General features: G+C 37.2%; 1 protein-coding gene across 7 annotated transcripts in view; it reads left to right on the top strand.

Annotated features, from left to right (window-relative positions):
* maf-S (MAF bZIP transcription factor K) overlaps window positions 1–17,804 on the top strand; it is a 54,183-nt gene that overhangs the window by 8,605 nt on the left and 27,774 nt on the right. For 2 of the 7 annotated variants that reach the window (XM_070086715.1, XM_070086714.1), the window contains exon 1: window positions 151–329. The exons of 1 other annotated variant lie outside the window; for it this stretch is intronic. In XM_070086715.1, the coding sequence (XP_069942816.1) occupies window positions 309–329 (21 nt within the window). In that variant the 5' untranslated portion in view covers window positions 151–308. Of the gene's footprint in view, window positions 1–148; window positions 330–17,804 lie in introns of those variants that run through there. 4 more of the 7 variants (XM_070086709.1, XM_070086710.1, XM_070086711.1 and 1 more) reach the window with 4 other exon arrangements.

Here is a 17,804-nt window from a genome sequence, read left to right as displayed (position 1 = left end):
ATACACGCAGTATTGTTCTTAAGTTTAGCATTGAATATAATGACATAAGAGAGATAATATGGAAGCGAGAGTAAAACTGTTGAAGAATGTGAGAGAAAGGTTGGTGTGCCTGGTGGGAATGACAATGTAAACAAACAGGGTGAGAGAGTTGCTGGCTGCCTGGCTGACTCTGCTGGCCCCGTGACTCAGCACTACTGCTGCTACCTCAGCTTCACTCACTCACTCACACTCACACACTTCTTACTCTCCATCTTAGTACCTCAGCCACACTACTACCACCATCACATCTCATACTACACCTCGGAGACATGGAGAGAAGGTCTATTAAGGTGAGCTGGGATGTTAGGCTTGTAATTTGAGGTGCTCGCACCTGGAGAGAAGCTCCATTGAGGTAAGTTTATCATTGTGTAACAGTGCTAAGCTTCTAGAAGAGCCTAGTGTGTTGAGATGCACGCACCAAACTATATAACTTACGAGAGAAGGTCCATTAAGGTAATGCAGCCCTTGTGTAGTAATACTAGGCTACAGGGAGATGCTGATGTGCCCTGCTCACACCTTAAGTATCTTAAGTTTCTTTAGGCACAGGTACACATAAGTATAATTATCATACATGGTGTAAATTACCTATAATAACCCAGAGAGTCAAAGTGATGCTGGCAGACAAAAATTACACCACCCATACCCCTGGAGATTAATAATAATATAATAATAATAATATAAAAATATAAATAAAAATATTTCTTAGAAATAGTATACATTGAAATTACAATGGTTTACAGTTTTGATACAATTATTATATAAATACAGTTTGATACACATGCATGCTGTAAAGAAAGCCACTCATCCTAAAACTTACTACTTAATTCTAGTCATAGCATTTAATTTTAGTCAAAATCAACAAAACGGAATCAGAACCCCTGCCGATAACATGTGGAGTTCCCCAAGGTAGTATTCTGGGTCCCTTATTATTCTTATGTTATGTCAATGATATGCCTATCAGTGTCAAGTGCAAACTCCTACTGTATGCAGATAACAGTGCTCTGTTAGTGACAGGTAAAGACCCACAATATATTGCTAATGTTTTAACACTGGAACTGGAGTCCTGCAGCAAATGGTTAGTAGACAACAAACTATCATTACACCTAGGGAAAACTGAGACCATTCTCTTTGGAACGAAACATAAACTGAGAAGGGTAAATAATTTTAATGTTCAGTGTAATGGGGAGTCCGTCACTTTGGTTTCATCAGTAAAATATCTGGGAATCCCCTTTGACCCATGCATGTCAGGAGAATTGATAGGGAACAGTGTAGTAAAGAAAGCGAATGCCAGACTGAAGTTCCTGTATAGACAAGCACAGTGTCTACCTACTGAGGCTCGCAGGACCCTATGTCTAGCCCTTATACAGTGCCATATGGATTACGCTTGCTCTTCATGGTACTCTGCCTTGACAAAAAAACTGAAAGATAGACTGCAAATCACCCAGAACAAAATCGTAAGATTCATCCTTGGGCTGGGACCAAGAGAACATGTAGGCCAGGATGAATTACAGCAGTTGGATATGCTAAATGTTGAAGACAGAGTAAAACAACTGAAGCTAAATCATGTTTATAAAATTGCTCACGAGCAGTGTCCAGAATATCTTGCTGTCAATTTTGTCAAGGTTGGGAACCAAAGCAATCATAGTACTAGGGGGAGAGAGCACAACTTTGTAGTACCCACAGTCAGTGGCCCGGCGTCAGACACCTTTTATTGTAATAAAGGAATGGAACAGACTACCCGCACATGTCAAAGCCAGTCATAGCATGAACCAGTTCAAGAAGACTGCCAAAAAGTGTCTGATGAATGTAGCTACAGAAAGGGAGGGGAATGATTTTCTATTTTTTAGCTAAAATACGTGTAAATTTTACCTTATTCCTAGTAATGACCCTCGTATTGTAGATAGTCTTAATGACCCTAGTGTATTAGATAGTCTTTTTAGTGTGATAATAAGATGTTATCTTCATTGTAGAATAATAAGAAAATATTATAACCTTTATATTATAATAATAAGGTAAAAGGACCCCAATGGAAATAAGTCACTCTGTCTGACTTTTTTGGGTTATCCTAGGTTCTCTACACATATGTTGCTATGTATGATAATTCTATGTAACTGTATTTGTGTATACCTGAATAAATTTACTTACTTACTTAGGTATTATGACACAGTACAGCATGAGTAATTCTTTCTAATAATTATATGGTAGGGATTAAAAAATATGGTGAGAGTAGGCCAGCTGTTGAAAAGGAATTTATGAAGAGCTTAATGAAACAGGTTGCAATGACAGATTGAATAATTATAGATATAATTGCACTAATTTACATCAGAATAGTGAGTTGCATTTTATGCTGTGGTAGAAATAGTGATTACAATAGTGCCTGAGTATTTATGATGAATTACCTGATATGCCATTTAAGTTTAATAGATATTTTTTTACAGTGCTATTAATGCTGTTACCAAACAGAACTTTTGGCAATATCAGGCAGCAAGTTTCATATTTTTCATCCTTTTATTTGCATGGAATTTCTCAGCAGGTTGAGTCACTCACATGGTATATTAAAGAGATTTTGTTCTTTGTGTTGTGTCTGTCTCTTCTGTTGAAGCTCTCCAAAAAGACTTATTTAAGCTTTGAGTTAATGTTTGTACTGAGTGTCCTGTATACACAGCATGCACAGTAGTAAATGTGAATACTGTATTCGGAATGTTAAGCAAATTTAAACCTTCGAATAAAAGGGGCATGTATTGCTGGGACCCTATTCTAAGAGCAGATTTCTGCTGAGTAACAACAGGTTTCAGGTGGCTTCTTCTTGTTGAGCTCCATGATTAAATACCATAAGTGAGGTAGTAATAGATGATAGAATAATACAGAGAAAATAAGGAGATTGGAAGTATGTAATAGTGTATTTTTTGAGAAAATATTCATTGCTTTGGAGATTTTTTTAGAAATGGGTTGGATGTGTGTTAAATTTTAGTTTGCTGCTCAGGTGTATAACCAAGATTTTACCCTCATCGTGTCTTTCAGTTGGTGCATTATCTTTATGTTCAAATTAATATTTTTAGTTTTGTTCCCAAACATTTTGTAGGTCTTATCTGTATTCAGTGTGAATTTGTTAGTTGTGATCCATGTAGATTCCTCTTGAAGTTTGACACAAACTGTGCTGAGTGTAGGTGGATCTGCATTTCAGATGACAAAAGTTGGGTCATCTGCTCACAGAATTAGTTTAAGTTCCTGTGAAGCATTAGGTAGGTCATTAATATAGATGAAGAATACCAGAGGTCCCACGACATTGCCCTGGGGGAATTTTTATGTTGATCGATCGGGTTGCTGAAGCAGTCATCAGTGGTCACATATTGATATCTGTTGGTAAAGTATTATGGTAATACAGTAATAATAACAACAACAATAATAATAATAATAATTAATAATAATAATAATAATAATAATACGACAATTTTTATTCTCGCAAGTTGTGTAACAGTGCTATACAGATCTTGCGAGAAGCCTAATGTATGCACAGCATTCTGGGCAGACTTCAACAACAGCAATAACAACAATAAATACAACTACTATTATTGTTGTTAATACTATTATTATTATTATTATTATTATTATTATTATTATTATTATTATTATTAGCATTAGCTAAGGAAGGAGTAGAAATAATGTTGAAGGATAAATTATGGCAGGAAAAGAGGGAATATAAATATATAAATTCAAGGATTATGTGGAGTAAAATAAGGGTTGGATGTGAAAAGTGGGTATAGTAAGTGTTTATGCACCTGGAGAAGAGAGAAGTGTAGAGGAGACAGAGATTTTGGGAAATATGGAGTGAGTGCGTGGGGAGTTTCGAACCAAGTGAGAAAGTACTTGTGGTTGGGGATCTCAATGCTAAAGTGGGTAAAAATGTTGTGGAGGGAATAGTAGGTAAATTTGGGATGCCAGGGGTAAATGAAAATAAGAAGCCTTTAATTGAACTATGTATAGAAAGAGGTTTGGTAATAAGTAATATGTACATATTTTATGAAAAAGAGGATAAATAAATATACAAGGTATGATATAGCACCTAATGAAAGTAGTTTGTTAGATTATGAATTGGTGGATAAAAGGTTGATGGGTAGGCTTCAGGATATACATGTTTATAGAGGTGCAACGGATATATTGGATCATTATTTAGTTGTACTTAGAGTTAGAGTAAGAGGTAGATGGGGCAAAAGGAAAAGGGCAACAGAAAGTAATAGAGAGGTGAAAGTTTATAAACTAAGGGAGGAGGAAGTCAGGGTGAGATATAAGCAACTATTGGCAGAAAGGTGGGCTAGTGCAATTATGGGTAGTGGGGGGGGGGGTTGAAGAGGGATGGGATAGTTTTAAAAATGCAGTATTAGAATTTGGGACAGAAGTTTGTGGATATAGGGGGGTGGGTGCAGGAGGAAAGAGGAGTGATTGGTGGAATGATGAAGTAAAGGGTGTGATAAAAGAGAAAAAGGTAGCTTACGAGAGGTTTTTACAAAGCAGAAGTGTTATAAGAAGAGCAGAGTATATGGAGAGTAAAAGAAAGGTGAAGAGAGTGGTGAGAGAGTGCAAAAGGAGAGCAGATGAAAGAGTGGGAGAGGCACTGTCAAGAAATTTTAATGAAAATAAGAAAAAATTTTGGAGTGAGTTAAACAAGTTAAGAAAGCCTAGGGAAAGTATGGATTTGTCCGTTAAAAACAGAGTAGGGGAGTTAGTAGATGGGGAGAGGGAGGTATAAGGTAGATGGCGAGAATATTTTGAGGAACTTTTAAATGTTGAGGAAGAAAGGGAGGCGGTAATTTCATGCACTGGCCAGGGAGGTATACCATCTTTTAGGAGTGAAGAAGAGCAGAATGTAAGTGTGGTGGAGGTACGTGAGGCATTACGTAGAATGAAAGGGGGTAAAGCAGCTGGAACTGATGGGATTATGACAGAAATGTTAAAAGCAGGGGGGGATATAGTGTTGGAGTGATTGGTACTTTTGTTTAATAAATGTATGAAAGAGGGGAAGGTACCTAGGGATTGGCGGAGAGCGTGTATAGTTCCTTTATATAAAGGGAAAGGGGACAAAAGAGATTGTAAAAATTATAGAGGAATAAGTTTACTGAGTATACCAGGAAAAGTATACGGTAGAGTTATAATTGAAAGAATTAGAGGTAAGACAGAATGTAGAATTGAGGATGAGCAAGGAGGCTTCAGAGTGGGTAGGGGATGTGTAGATCAAGTGTTTACATTGAAGCATATATGTGAACAGTATTTAGATAAAGGTAGGGAAGTTTTTATTGCATTTATGGATTTAGAAAAGGCATATGATAGAGTGGATAGAGGAGCAATGTGGCAGATGTTGCAAGTTTATGGAATAGGTGGTAAGTTACTAAATGCTGTAAAGAGCTTTTATGAGGATAGTGAGGCTCAGGTTAGGGTGTGTAGAAGAGAGGGAGACTATTTCCCGGTAAAAGTAGGTCTTAGACAGGGATGTGTAATGTCACCATGGTTGTTTAATATATTTATAGATGGGGTTGTAAAAGAAGTAAATGCTAGGGTGTTCGGGAGAGGGGTGGGATTAAATTATGGGGAATCAAATTCAAAATGGGAATTGACACAGTTACTTTGTGCTGATGATACTGTGCTTATGGGAGATTCTAAAGAAAAATTGCAAAGGTTAGTGGATGAGTTTGAGAATGTGTGTAAAGGTAGAAAGTTGAAAGTGAACATAGAAAAGAGTAAGGTGATGAGGGTATCAAATGATTTAGATAAAGAAAAATTGGATATCAAATTGGGGAGGAGGAGTATGAAAGTAGTGAATGTTTTCAGATACTTGGGAGTTGACGTGTCGGCGGATGGATTTATGAAGGATGAGGTTAATCATAGAATTGATGAGGGAAAAAAGGTGAGTGGTGCGTTGAGGTAAATGTGGAGTCAAAAAATGTTATCTATGGAGGCAAAGAAGGGAATGTATGAAAGTATAGTAGTACCAACACTCTTATATGGATGTGAAGCTTGGGTAGTAAATGCAGCAGCGAGGAGACGGTTGGAGGCAGTGGAGATGTCCTGTCTAAGGGCAATGTGTGGTGTAAACATTATGCAGAAAATTCGGAGTGTGGAAATTAGGAGAAGGTGTGGAGTTAATAAAAGCATTAGTCAGAGGGCAGAAGAGAGGTTGTTGAGGTGGTTTGGTCATTTAGAGAGAATGGATCAAAGTAGAATGACATGGAAAGCATATAAATCTATAGGGGAAGGAAAGAGGGGTAGGGGTCGTCCTCGAAAGGGTTGGAAAGAGGGGGTAAAGGAGGTTTTGTGGGCGAGGGGCTTGGACTTCCAGCAAGCGTGCATGAGCGTGTTAGATAGGAGTGAATGGAGACGAATGACACTTGGGACCTGACGATCTGTTGGAGTGTGAGCAGGGTAATATTTAGTGAAGGGATTCAGGGAAACCGGTTATTTTCTTATAGTCGGACTTGAGTCCTGGAAATGGGAAGTACAATGCCTGCACTTTAAAGGAGGGGTTTGGGATATTGGCAGTTTGGAGGGATATATTGTGTATCTTTATACGTATATGCTTCTAAACTGTTGTATTCTGAGCACCTCTGCAAAAGCAGTGATAATGTGTAAGTGTGGTGAAAGTGTTGAATGATGATGAAAGTATTTTCTTTTTGGGGATTTTCTTTCTTTTTTGGGTCATCCTGCCTCGGTGGGAGACGACCAACTTGTTGAAAAAAAAACAAAAAAAAACAGGTAAAATGTACTATAGGGTTATTATTAAAAGAATTAGAGGTAAGACAGAGAGCAGGTTTGCAGATGAGCAAGGAGACTGTAGAGTGGGTAGGGGATGTGTCGATCAAGTGTTTACATTGAAGCATATATGTGAACAGTATTTAGATAAGTTTTCATTGTACGTATTTATGGATTTAGAAAAGGCATATGATAGAGTGGATAGGGGAGCAATGTGGCAGATGTTGCAAGTGTATGGAATAGGTAGTAAGTTATTAAATGCTGTAAAGAGTTTTTATGAGGATAGTGAGGCTCAGGTTAGGGTGTGTAGGAGTGAGGGAGATTACTTCCCAGTAAAATTAGGTCTTAGACAGGGATGTATAATATCACCATGGTTGTTTAATATACAGTGGTACCTTGAGTTACGAGCTTAATTCGTTCCAGAAGGCTGTTGAAGTGCTGATACTGAACAAATTTGTTCCCATAAGGAATAATGAAAATTAGATTAATCCGTTTCAGACCTCTAAAAATACACTTAAAAAAGCACTTACAAAAATACACTTACATAATTGTTCGAGTTGGGAGCTGCTCGTAACTCAAGGTACCACTTTACTGTATTTATAGATGGGGTTGTAAAAGAAGTAAATGCTAGGGTGTTGGGGAGAGGGGTGGGATTAAATTATGGGGAATCAAATACAAAATGAGAGTTGGCACAGTTACTTTTTGCTGATGATACTGTGCTTTTGGGATATTCTAAAGAAAAAGTTACAAAGGTTAGTGAACGAGTTTGGGAGGGTGTGTAAAGGTAGGAAGTTGAAAGTGAATATAGATAAGGGTAAGGTGATGAGAGTATCAAATGATTTAGATTAAGAAAAATTGGATATCACATTGGAGAGAGGGAGTATGGAAGAAGTGAATGTTTTCAGATATTTGGGAGTTGACTTGTCAGTTTATGAAGGATGAGGTTAGCCATAGAATTGATAAAGGGAAAAAAGAAGGGAGTGGTGTTTGGCGATGGTATCTGTGAAGACAAAAAACATTATCCATGGAGGCAAAGAAGGGAATGTATGAAAGTATAGTGGTACCAACACTTATATGGGTGTGAAGCTTGGGTTGTAAATGTTGCAGCGAGGAGGCAGCGGGAGGCAGTGGAGATGTCCTGTCTAAGGGCAGTGTGTGGTGTAAATATTATGCAGAGAATTCGTAGTGTGGAAATTAGGAGGAGGTGTGGAGTTGTTGAAAGTATTAGTCAAAGGGCTGAAGAGGGGTTGTTGAGGTGGTTTGGTCATTTAGAGAGAATGGAACAAAGTAGAATGACTTGGAGAACATATAAATCTGTACGGGAAGGAAGGCGGGGTAGGGGTCATCCTCAGAAAGGTTGGAGGGAGGGGGTAAAGGAGGTTGTGTGGGTGAGAAGCTTGGATTTCCAGCAAGCGTGCATGAGCGTGTTAATTAGGAGTGAATAGAGACGAATGGTTTTTGGGACCTGACGAGCTGTTGGAGTGTGAGCAGGGTAATATTTTGTTAAGGGATTCAGAGAAACCTTTTAGCCAGACTTGAGTCCTGGAAATGGGAAGTACGTATAATGCCTGCATTTTGAAGGAGGGGTTTGGGATATTGGCAGTTTGGAGTGACTATCTAAACTGTCGTATCTGGGTGCCTCTGCAAAAACAATGATTATGTATGAGTGATGGTGAAAGTGTTGACTGATAGTGAAAGTTTTTTTGTTCTTTTTGGGTTTTTCTTTCTTTTGGGTTACCCTTCCTTGGTGGGAGATGGCTGACATGTAAAAAAAAAATATGATTATTATTTTTATTATCATTATTATTTATTACTGCTACTAGTATTGATATTACTACTACTACTACTACTACTATTGATATTACTATTACTGCTATCACCACCATATACTACTACTAATACATGTATATTATTATTTCAATTCATTATACATAAATTCTGTACATTATTGTACAGAAAACCTAAAACCCATAGCATGCACATTTTGGATAGCAAAGACTAAAACTGCTGTACTTAATATGAAATACAACTTCTTAGTTATGGAACTGTTAAGTTTGTGTGTTAAGTACAATGTATTGACAGGTTAAATCTAGTCACAGCTCACAAGTGAAAAAAAGCTGGTTGATAATATGAAGTTGTGTAAATCACAATTAATAGTTGTATGTGCAGCATAAAGTTCCTGATACAATAGAATAAAAAAACAATAATAAATGCAGGTTTAGGAAAATCATTCAGTAAAAATTTTTGACAAGATAAAAGAAAGATATGGGATACATGGTGTAATTAATAAGATAATATTAAAATGTAATGACTTGAAATAAGCTCAAATTGGATAAATTTAGATTTAGAAATGATGTACGTACTGATTTTTCAGTAGAGTCGGAAATTAGTAGAACAAACTTAAGTAGTGTCACTGATGCAAGAACTTTAAGATAAGAGTTTGTTTGGATTTTTAACCCTGGAAGGTTAGCCACCCAGAATAACCCATGAAAATCAGTTCGTCATTGAGGACTGTCTGTCTTATTTCCGTCGGGGTCGTTAAATCTTGTCCCTCAGGATACAACCCTCACCAGTCGATTAACACCCAGGTACCTACTTGCTTGCTAGGTGAATGGGACAGCAAATGCAAGGAAAAACGACCAGTGTTTCCACCCTTGCCAAGGATTGAACCATGGACACACTGTGTGTGAGGCGAGAGTGTTGCCTACCAGGCCACAGGACACCATTGGGTAGCTTTACATATACTGTAGTTAGGATGGATATATGAGTATGAGTGTGTGTGATTTGAACCTGCCTTGCATGGGCCAATAGGTGCATTCTTCAGTTCTTAGAAGAGTAATTAAAGAGATCTGTTGCTAATGAAATTCCCTACTAAAGAAAACATCCATTAAGGTAAGTCATTGTGTATATATTAATGTTAGGCTACTCACATTACCCCCAGAGACATGGAGGTTTCTTAAGGTAAGTTAGTTGTGTAGCGATGCTGAGATGCAGGAAAAAATGGTATATAGGCATGATAGTGGAGCAGCTGGCATTCATTTGTAGTTTCAGTATCTGGAACTCATGGTGGGCTTCAGCATATCCTTCAGTACTGTTATGTTATATTGTACTACATTGTAGTTCTTGGGACTAGTTATGAACCTTTTGCTCTCTTAATTGCTTATCTAGTTAGTATTGAGGGAGACATGTGTAAATCACTAATATTTCTTCATAATTCTGGGATTAGTAGTGGATGAGAGTATAAGTTTGTTAGATTACAAAATGTAAATGCCCTCCTGTGACAAAGTTACATTTATCTACGTAGTACAATTTTAGATTATAAAGTATATTTTGATAAACATTTTACCACATATTTTTCAATTGTGTTATTATGTACTAGTATGTATTTCATTACATTCATGGGGAGGAGCACCTAACTCGTGGGGTCATACTGGACCAGGGGAAATGAGAGGCAGTTAGGTTTGATCCAAAGAAAGGTGGCAGCAAAGCATTAGCTAAGAACTATTGACCAATAGCTCTGACATCCCACATCATAAAAATCTTTGAAAGAGTGCTAAGAAGCAGGATTGCAAATCACCTGGATTCCCAAAATCTGCACAATCCAGGGCAACATGGGTTCAGGGCAGGTCGCTCCTGCTTCTCACAACTACTGGATCATTATGATATGGCCTTGAATGCACTGGAAGAAAATCAGAATGCAGATGTAATATACACAGACTTTGCAAAAGCATTTGACAAATGCGATCATGGCGTAATAGTCCATAAAATACGTGCTAAAGGAATAACTGGGAAAGTGGGGGGATGGATTTTCAACTTCCTAACAAATCGAACACAAAGAGTAGTGGTCAACAGAGTTAAATCGGAGGCTGCCATAGCGAAGAGCTCTGTTCCACAAGGCACAGTACTCGCCCCATCTTATTCCTCATCCTCAAATCAGACATAGACAGAGATATACATCACAGCACCGTATCATCCTTTGCGGATGATACTAGGATCTGCATGAGGCTGTCATCTGCTGAGGACGCGGTTAACTTCCAAGAAGATACAGTATAAACAAAGTTTTCCAGTGGGCAACGGTAAACAATGTGATGTTCAATGAGGACAAATTCCAACTACTCCGTTATGGAAAACTGGAGGAGATAATAACTAGAACAGAGTATACTACAGACTGGTCATACAATAGAGCGGAAAAATAATGTAAGGGACCTGGGAGTAGTAATGTCTGAGACCAACAAGGGGGTGGCACAGCTATATACTACTCAGACCAACTAGAATGTATCACTAATACTTGCACATGGGATGAACATGGGGAATATATAATAGCTAAATTCAAATCCAAATACCTACAAAAACCTCTCACAGTGATAAACATCTACAGAGTTCCACAATCAAACATTAGCCAATTTAGTCAAAACCTAGGAAGTATGATAACTGATGCACGCATGAACAAAGATCACTTACTACTCTCAGGTGACTTCAATATAAATCTCCTGCAAGACCAGGACCCACACGTTACTGAATTCACAAACACAATGAGTAACTGCATGTTGCTACCAACAGTAACAAAACCTACAAGAGTTACGGAGACTAGTGTTTCCCTACTTGACCACATCTGGACCAACACCATATCCCCTTTAAAATCAGGCATAATTACAGATAATACCACAGACCACTACCCTACTTTCCTCATAACAACTCTTGGTAAAATACCCCAAGACACTACTAAAGTCACCTTCAGACTTCACAATGAGGCAGCCATTAACCCTTTGAGGGTTTCGGCCATACTAGTACGTCTTACGCACGGGTTTTTGACGTACTAGTACGCATAAATTCTAGCGCCGTCAAATCTCTCGGGAAAAGGCTGGTAGGCCTCCTTATGAAAGAATGGGTCTATGTGGTCAGTGTGCACGGTATAAAAAAAATCCTGCAGCACACAGTGCATAATGAGAAAAAAAAAGACTTTGACCGTTTTTTTGGCATAAAACAGCAACTTTGCACTGTATTTTCGTATGGTATTTATTGTTGTATTCTAGTTTTCTTGGTCTCATTTTATAGAATGGAAGGCATATCACAGAAATTGAGATAATTTTGACTGGTTTTACAATGAAAAGTACAGGAAGGCCCCGCTTTACGGCGTTTCACTTTACGGCGTTCCGCTAATACGGACATTTCAAATTATGACCAAAACTCGCTATACGGCTCCCCCCACCTGACTTTCTAATACGGTCACCGTGCCCCACCCTGTTTGTTAACATTCTCCATGAGCTCAGTAAGCACTAAGTCTCTCCATTTTGTCTGGAAACTCCAAAATTTCAAATGTTTTTAAAAGTTATTTCATATTTTATATATACTCTGATAATTATACTTATGTATACCTGTACCTAAATAAACTTACATACATCGAGTCATTTAAATGTCGTATATTACGTTAATATACACATTTTCATTAATCCATCCATGATATTTTTTTCAAAATTATATAATAAACATGATGCATAACATATAAATAAGATAAATACACCCCACAGTAGAATAAATAAACATAAATGTGAGCTGTGGTAGCAGACGACTTCCACAAGTGGTGATAATAACAATAGTCACGGAGTCTCATTAAATGTCGTATATTACGGTAATATACACATTTTCATTAATCCAGCCATGATATTTTTTTCAAAATTATATAATAAACACGATGCATAACATATAAATAAGATAAATACACCCCACAGTAGAATAAATAAACATAAATGTGAGATGTGAGCAGACGACTTCCACAAGTGACGCCATAATAACAATAGTCACGGAGTCTCATTAAATGTCGTATATTACGGTAATATACACATTTTCATTAATCCATCCATGATATTTTTTTCAAAATTATATAATAAACACGATGCATAACATATAAATAAGATAAATACACCCCACAGTAGAATAAATAAACATAAATGTGAGATGTGAGCAGACGACTTCCACAAGTGACGCCATAATAACAATAGTCACGGAGTCTCATTAAATGTCGTATATTACGGTAATATACACATTTTCATTAACCCTTTGAGGGTCGACAGGCCCTCTCCGAAACTCGTTCTCAGGGTCGGCCAAATTTAAAAAAAAAAAAAAATTATTTTCTCTTATGAAAAGATAGAGAATCTTTTCCCGATCATAACGACACCAAAAGTTTGAAATTTGATAGAAAACTTACGGAATTATGCTCTCGCAAAGTTAGCGGTCTCGGCGATGTTTACGGATCGGCGATTTTGCCCACTTTGAGCCCCATTTTCGGCCAATTTCACTGTACTAGTCGACAAAAAACATGAATATTTCGCTAGAACTCCAATTTTTCTATCGAATGGGTGCAAGAAACCACCCATTTATAAATTCAACTATCCAGTACAGTGGTCAGAATTTAGCAATTTTGCCAATTTCACACAAATTTCAAAAGATGCCAATTTCGGAATAGGGTCCAGAATAAACAAGAAAGACATTCCTGGCACTAAAATGACATTTCCTCTAGTCATTAGTCACGTCTCAAGGCCCCTCTTATATTCTTTTGCTTTCCACTTTGAATTTTTATTCTCACAAAAAATATAAGATTTACTGTTATGCAGACTACTGCATTAGTGTAAAAAATGGTATAAATATTATTGGTGCACTTGTGAAAGAATATTAGACTCACCAGTTGACGTGTATTGCACGCTTGGCACGATTTGTTTACTTTTGAAGTTTGGTAAAAATCGAACATTTCTGCTACTTTGAGCTCAATTTCAAGGCACCTTTCATTGTAAAACCAGTCAAAATCATCTCAATTTCAGTAATATGTCTTCCATTCTATAAAATGAGACCAAGAAAACTAGAATACAACAATAAATACCATACGAAAATACACTGCAAAGTCGCTGATTTATTAAAAAAAAATGGAAAAAGTTTTTTTTTTCTCATTATGCACTGTGTGCTGCAGGATTTTTTTTAGACTGTGCACACTGACCACATAGACCCATTCTTTCATATGAAGGCCTACCAGCTTTCTCCCACTAGATTTGAGGTCGCTAGAATTTATGAGTACTAGTACGTCAAAAACCCCTACGCGTAAGACGTACTAGTACGACGAAAACCCTCAAAGGGTTAATCCATCCATGATATTTTTTTCAAAATTATATAATAAACACGATGCATAACATATAAATAAGATAAATACACCCCACAGTAGAATAAATAAACATAAATGTGAGCTGTGGTAGCAGACGACTTCCACAAGTGGTGATAATAACAATAGTCACGGAGTCTCATTAAATGTCGTATATTACGGTAATATACACATTTTCATTAATCCAGCCATGATATTTTTTTCAAAATTATATAATAAACACGATACATAACATAAAAAGATGATAAATACACCCCACAATAGAATAAATAAACATAAATATAAGATGTGGGAGCCTGGTTTGTTTACATAACTCTGCTTCTGTTACCTCATGTACTCATTCTTTCTCTCTCTCATTTATTCGTTTTATCTCATTTACTTACTCCTGACCCTACATTAAGACTACAAATATTTTAAGGTAAGTAATGAGTGAACTGTATATACATTTTATCGCTCTGGGATGCTTAAATATCATAGAATAGTATGTGTGGGTGGGGTGGCCTGTAAGGTAGCCTGGCTATTACAATACATACCACACTTGATTTCTTACAATAAATACTACTTGTCTCACCCTAGATTAAGACTATAAATATTTTAAGGTAAGTAATGAGTGCACTATGTGTGTATTGTACCTTTTTATTGTTTTTTGATGCCTGGTTCTATTGCTAACTTAATATATGTTAGTGTAAACTTGTTATCTAGTGTTTGTATGCATTTATAAGTGGAAAAAAAGGGTGTTCCACTTTACGGCGATTTCCGCTTTACGGCGGTAGCCTGGAACCTAACCCGCCGTATAAGTGGGGCCTTCCTGTACCTTGAAATTGAGCTCAAAGTAGCGGAAATGTTCGATTTTTACCAAAGTTCAAAAGTAAACAAATCATGCCAAGCGTCCAATACACGTCAACTGGTGAGTCTAACATTCTTTTGTAAGTGCGCCAATATGATTTATACCATTTTTTACACTAATGCAGTAATCTGCATAACAGTAAATCTTCTATTTTTTGTGAGAATAAAAATTCAAAGTGGAAAGCAAAAGAATGTAAGAGGGGCCTTGAGACATGACTAATGAACAGAGGAAATGTCATTTTATTGCCAGGAATGTATTTCTTGTTTGTTCTGGACCCTATTCGGAAATTGGCATTTTTTGAAATTTGTGTGAAATTGGCAAAATTGCTAAATTCTGACCACTGTATTGGATAGTTGAAAATGGTAAATGGGTGGTTTCTTGCACTCATTCAATAGAAAAAATGTAGTTCTAGCGAAATATTCATGTTTTTTGTCGACTAGTACAGTGGAATTGGCCGAAAATGGGGCTCAAAGTGGGCAAAATCGCCGATGCGTAAACATCGTCGAGACCGCTAACTTCGCGAGAGCATAATTCCATAAGTTTTCCATCAAATCTCATAATTTTGGTGTCATTATGATCGGAAAAAGATTCTCTATCTTTTCATAAGAAAAAATAATTTTTTTTTTTTTAAATTTGGCCGACCCTGAGAACGAGTTTCTGAGAGGGCCTGTCGACCCTCAAAGGGTTAATAACTTCACAACAGCAGTAACAAACATTGACTGGTACACTGAGTTAGAAATCTATACAGATATTGACGAATGTTTTAATAATTTTCTAAAAAAGACCCAATACCTCTATAACAAGCACTGCCCTAAAAAAACTAAACAGATGACAGCTAAGAGACTGAACAGTCCCTGGCTAACACCCAGCATTCTCAAATCCATAAATACAAAACACCGATATGAAAAACAGTACAGAATGGGTCACATAACCAGAGACCAAACAAAACGTTACTCGTCAATCCTAACCAGCCTGATAAGAAGGGCAAAAAAACTGTATTATGAGAACAGATTATCCAACTTACGAGGTGATATAAAAAAGACCTGGAAGACCCTATCAGAAATTCTGGGAACAAAAAAGATATCACGAAATAGCGAAATAAAATTAGCAAAATCAGATGAACCCCAACTCCCACCAACAGAAACAGCAAACAGACTCAATGATTTCTTCTCCACTATAGGACAAAACCTTGCCAATAAAATCCCAAGCTCAGATACCCCACCAAATGACTACCTCACTGGCAACTACCCGAATACACTGTTCCTAGCTCCGACTAACCCATACGAAGTCTCCCTTATTATCAACGCACTAAAAAACAAGGCAGGAGATTTAAATACCTTACCACCCTTTATATACAAAAAAGTGTCACAAGTACTATCACGAATCATTGCAACACTCTTTAACAAATCCATTGAATCCTCCACCTTCCCTACAGCTCTCAAAATAGCAAGGGTCACCCTGATCCATAAAGGAGGAGACCAAACAGAGTTGAATAACTATAGGCCAATATCCAATTTACACCCTCTCTCAAAAATCTTCAAAAAATTAATTCATAAACGAATCTACTCCTACCTCATCTCCCAAAACATTCTCAACCCCTGCCAATTTGGATTCAGGCCTAATAAAAATACTAGTGATGCTATTATACACATGCTAGAACATATATACACTGCAATAGAGAAAAAAGAAGTCCCACTGGGGATCTTCATTGACTTACGTAAAGCTTTTGATACAGTTGACCATGACTTGCTCCACGTAAAATTGTCACACTATGGTATTAGAGGGCACTCCCTCAACTACCTCAAGTCATACCTCAGCAACAGAAGCCAATATGTGTACGCAAATAGGGCAAGCTCTTCCGCTCAACCAATTACAGTTGGTGTCCCACAGGGAAGTGTCCTTGGCCCTCTTCTCTTTCTCCTATACATAAATGACCTACCAAATGCTTCGCAATTACTCAAACCCACACTTTTTGCAGATGACACTACATACGTCTTCTCTCACCCGAGCCCAGTCACGCTAGCCAATACTGTAAACACCGAATTACAGAAAATATCTACCTGGATGAGGACTAACAAACTTACACTAAACATTGACAAAACCTACTTCATTCAGTTTGGTAACAGAGCTACAGATGTACCTCTTAACATTACGATAAACAGATCACCTATCACAAAGCTAACAGAGGGAAAATTCTTAGGAATCCACCTTGATAATAGACTCAAATTTCATACACATATACAACAAATTTCTAAGAAAATTTCCAAGACTGTAGGCATACTATCGAAGATATGGTACTATGTTCCACAGTCAGCCCTCCTGGCCCTTTATCACTCTCTTATTTACCCCTATCTCACCTATGGAATTTGTGCATGGGGCTCAACAACAATTAACCATCTCAGACCACTAATTACCCAACAAAAGGCTGCAGTTAGAATGATAACAAATTCTCCCTACAGGCAGCACACTCCACCAATATTCAAAACACTCAACCTATTCACCATACAAAACATCCATACTTATTACTGCACCTATTACATACATAGAACACTTAACTCTGATATTAACCCTCCCCTCAAACATCTTGCCAACCTCAACAGAACACATGACCATAACACAAGGCACAGATCACTCTTTGATGTTCCTCGTGTCCATCTCATGCTATGCAAAAACTCAATGCACATAAAAGGCCCTAAAATCTGGAATTCATTACCTGTAAATATAAAAGAAACACTACCTGTTTATAAATTCAAGTCTCTTCTCAAAGATCACTTACTCACTCAAAACCAAATAAATACTGAATAACTGAACCTTATAAATTGTATATCCTATATGTTACTCACAATTATATCACACAAATGTTAAACCTAGGACATAATATAACTTTGTTATTTTTTTAAATACACTACCTAACAGAATACTCCATTCAACTGAATGTACAGCAATGCATGCAACCATATGACCTGTCTTTGTAATACTCATTTGTGCTTTATAGTTATCTGTTTACAATAATGTTTTATCACTGATTTC

This window comes from Cherax quadricarinatus, chromosome 19 (genome assembly GCF_038502225.1).
Source record: "Cherax quadricarinatus isolate ZL_2023a chromosome 19, ASM3850222v1, whole genome shotgun sequence".
NCBI classification, from domain to species: domain Eukaryota; kingdom Metazoa; phylum Arthropoda; class Malacostraca; order Decapoda; family Parastacidae; genus Cherax; species Cherax quadricarinatus.
The sequence above is the reverse complement of the archived record's forward strand: the minus strand, read 5'-3'. Positions and strand labels throughout refer to the sequence as shown.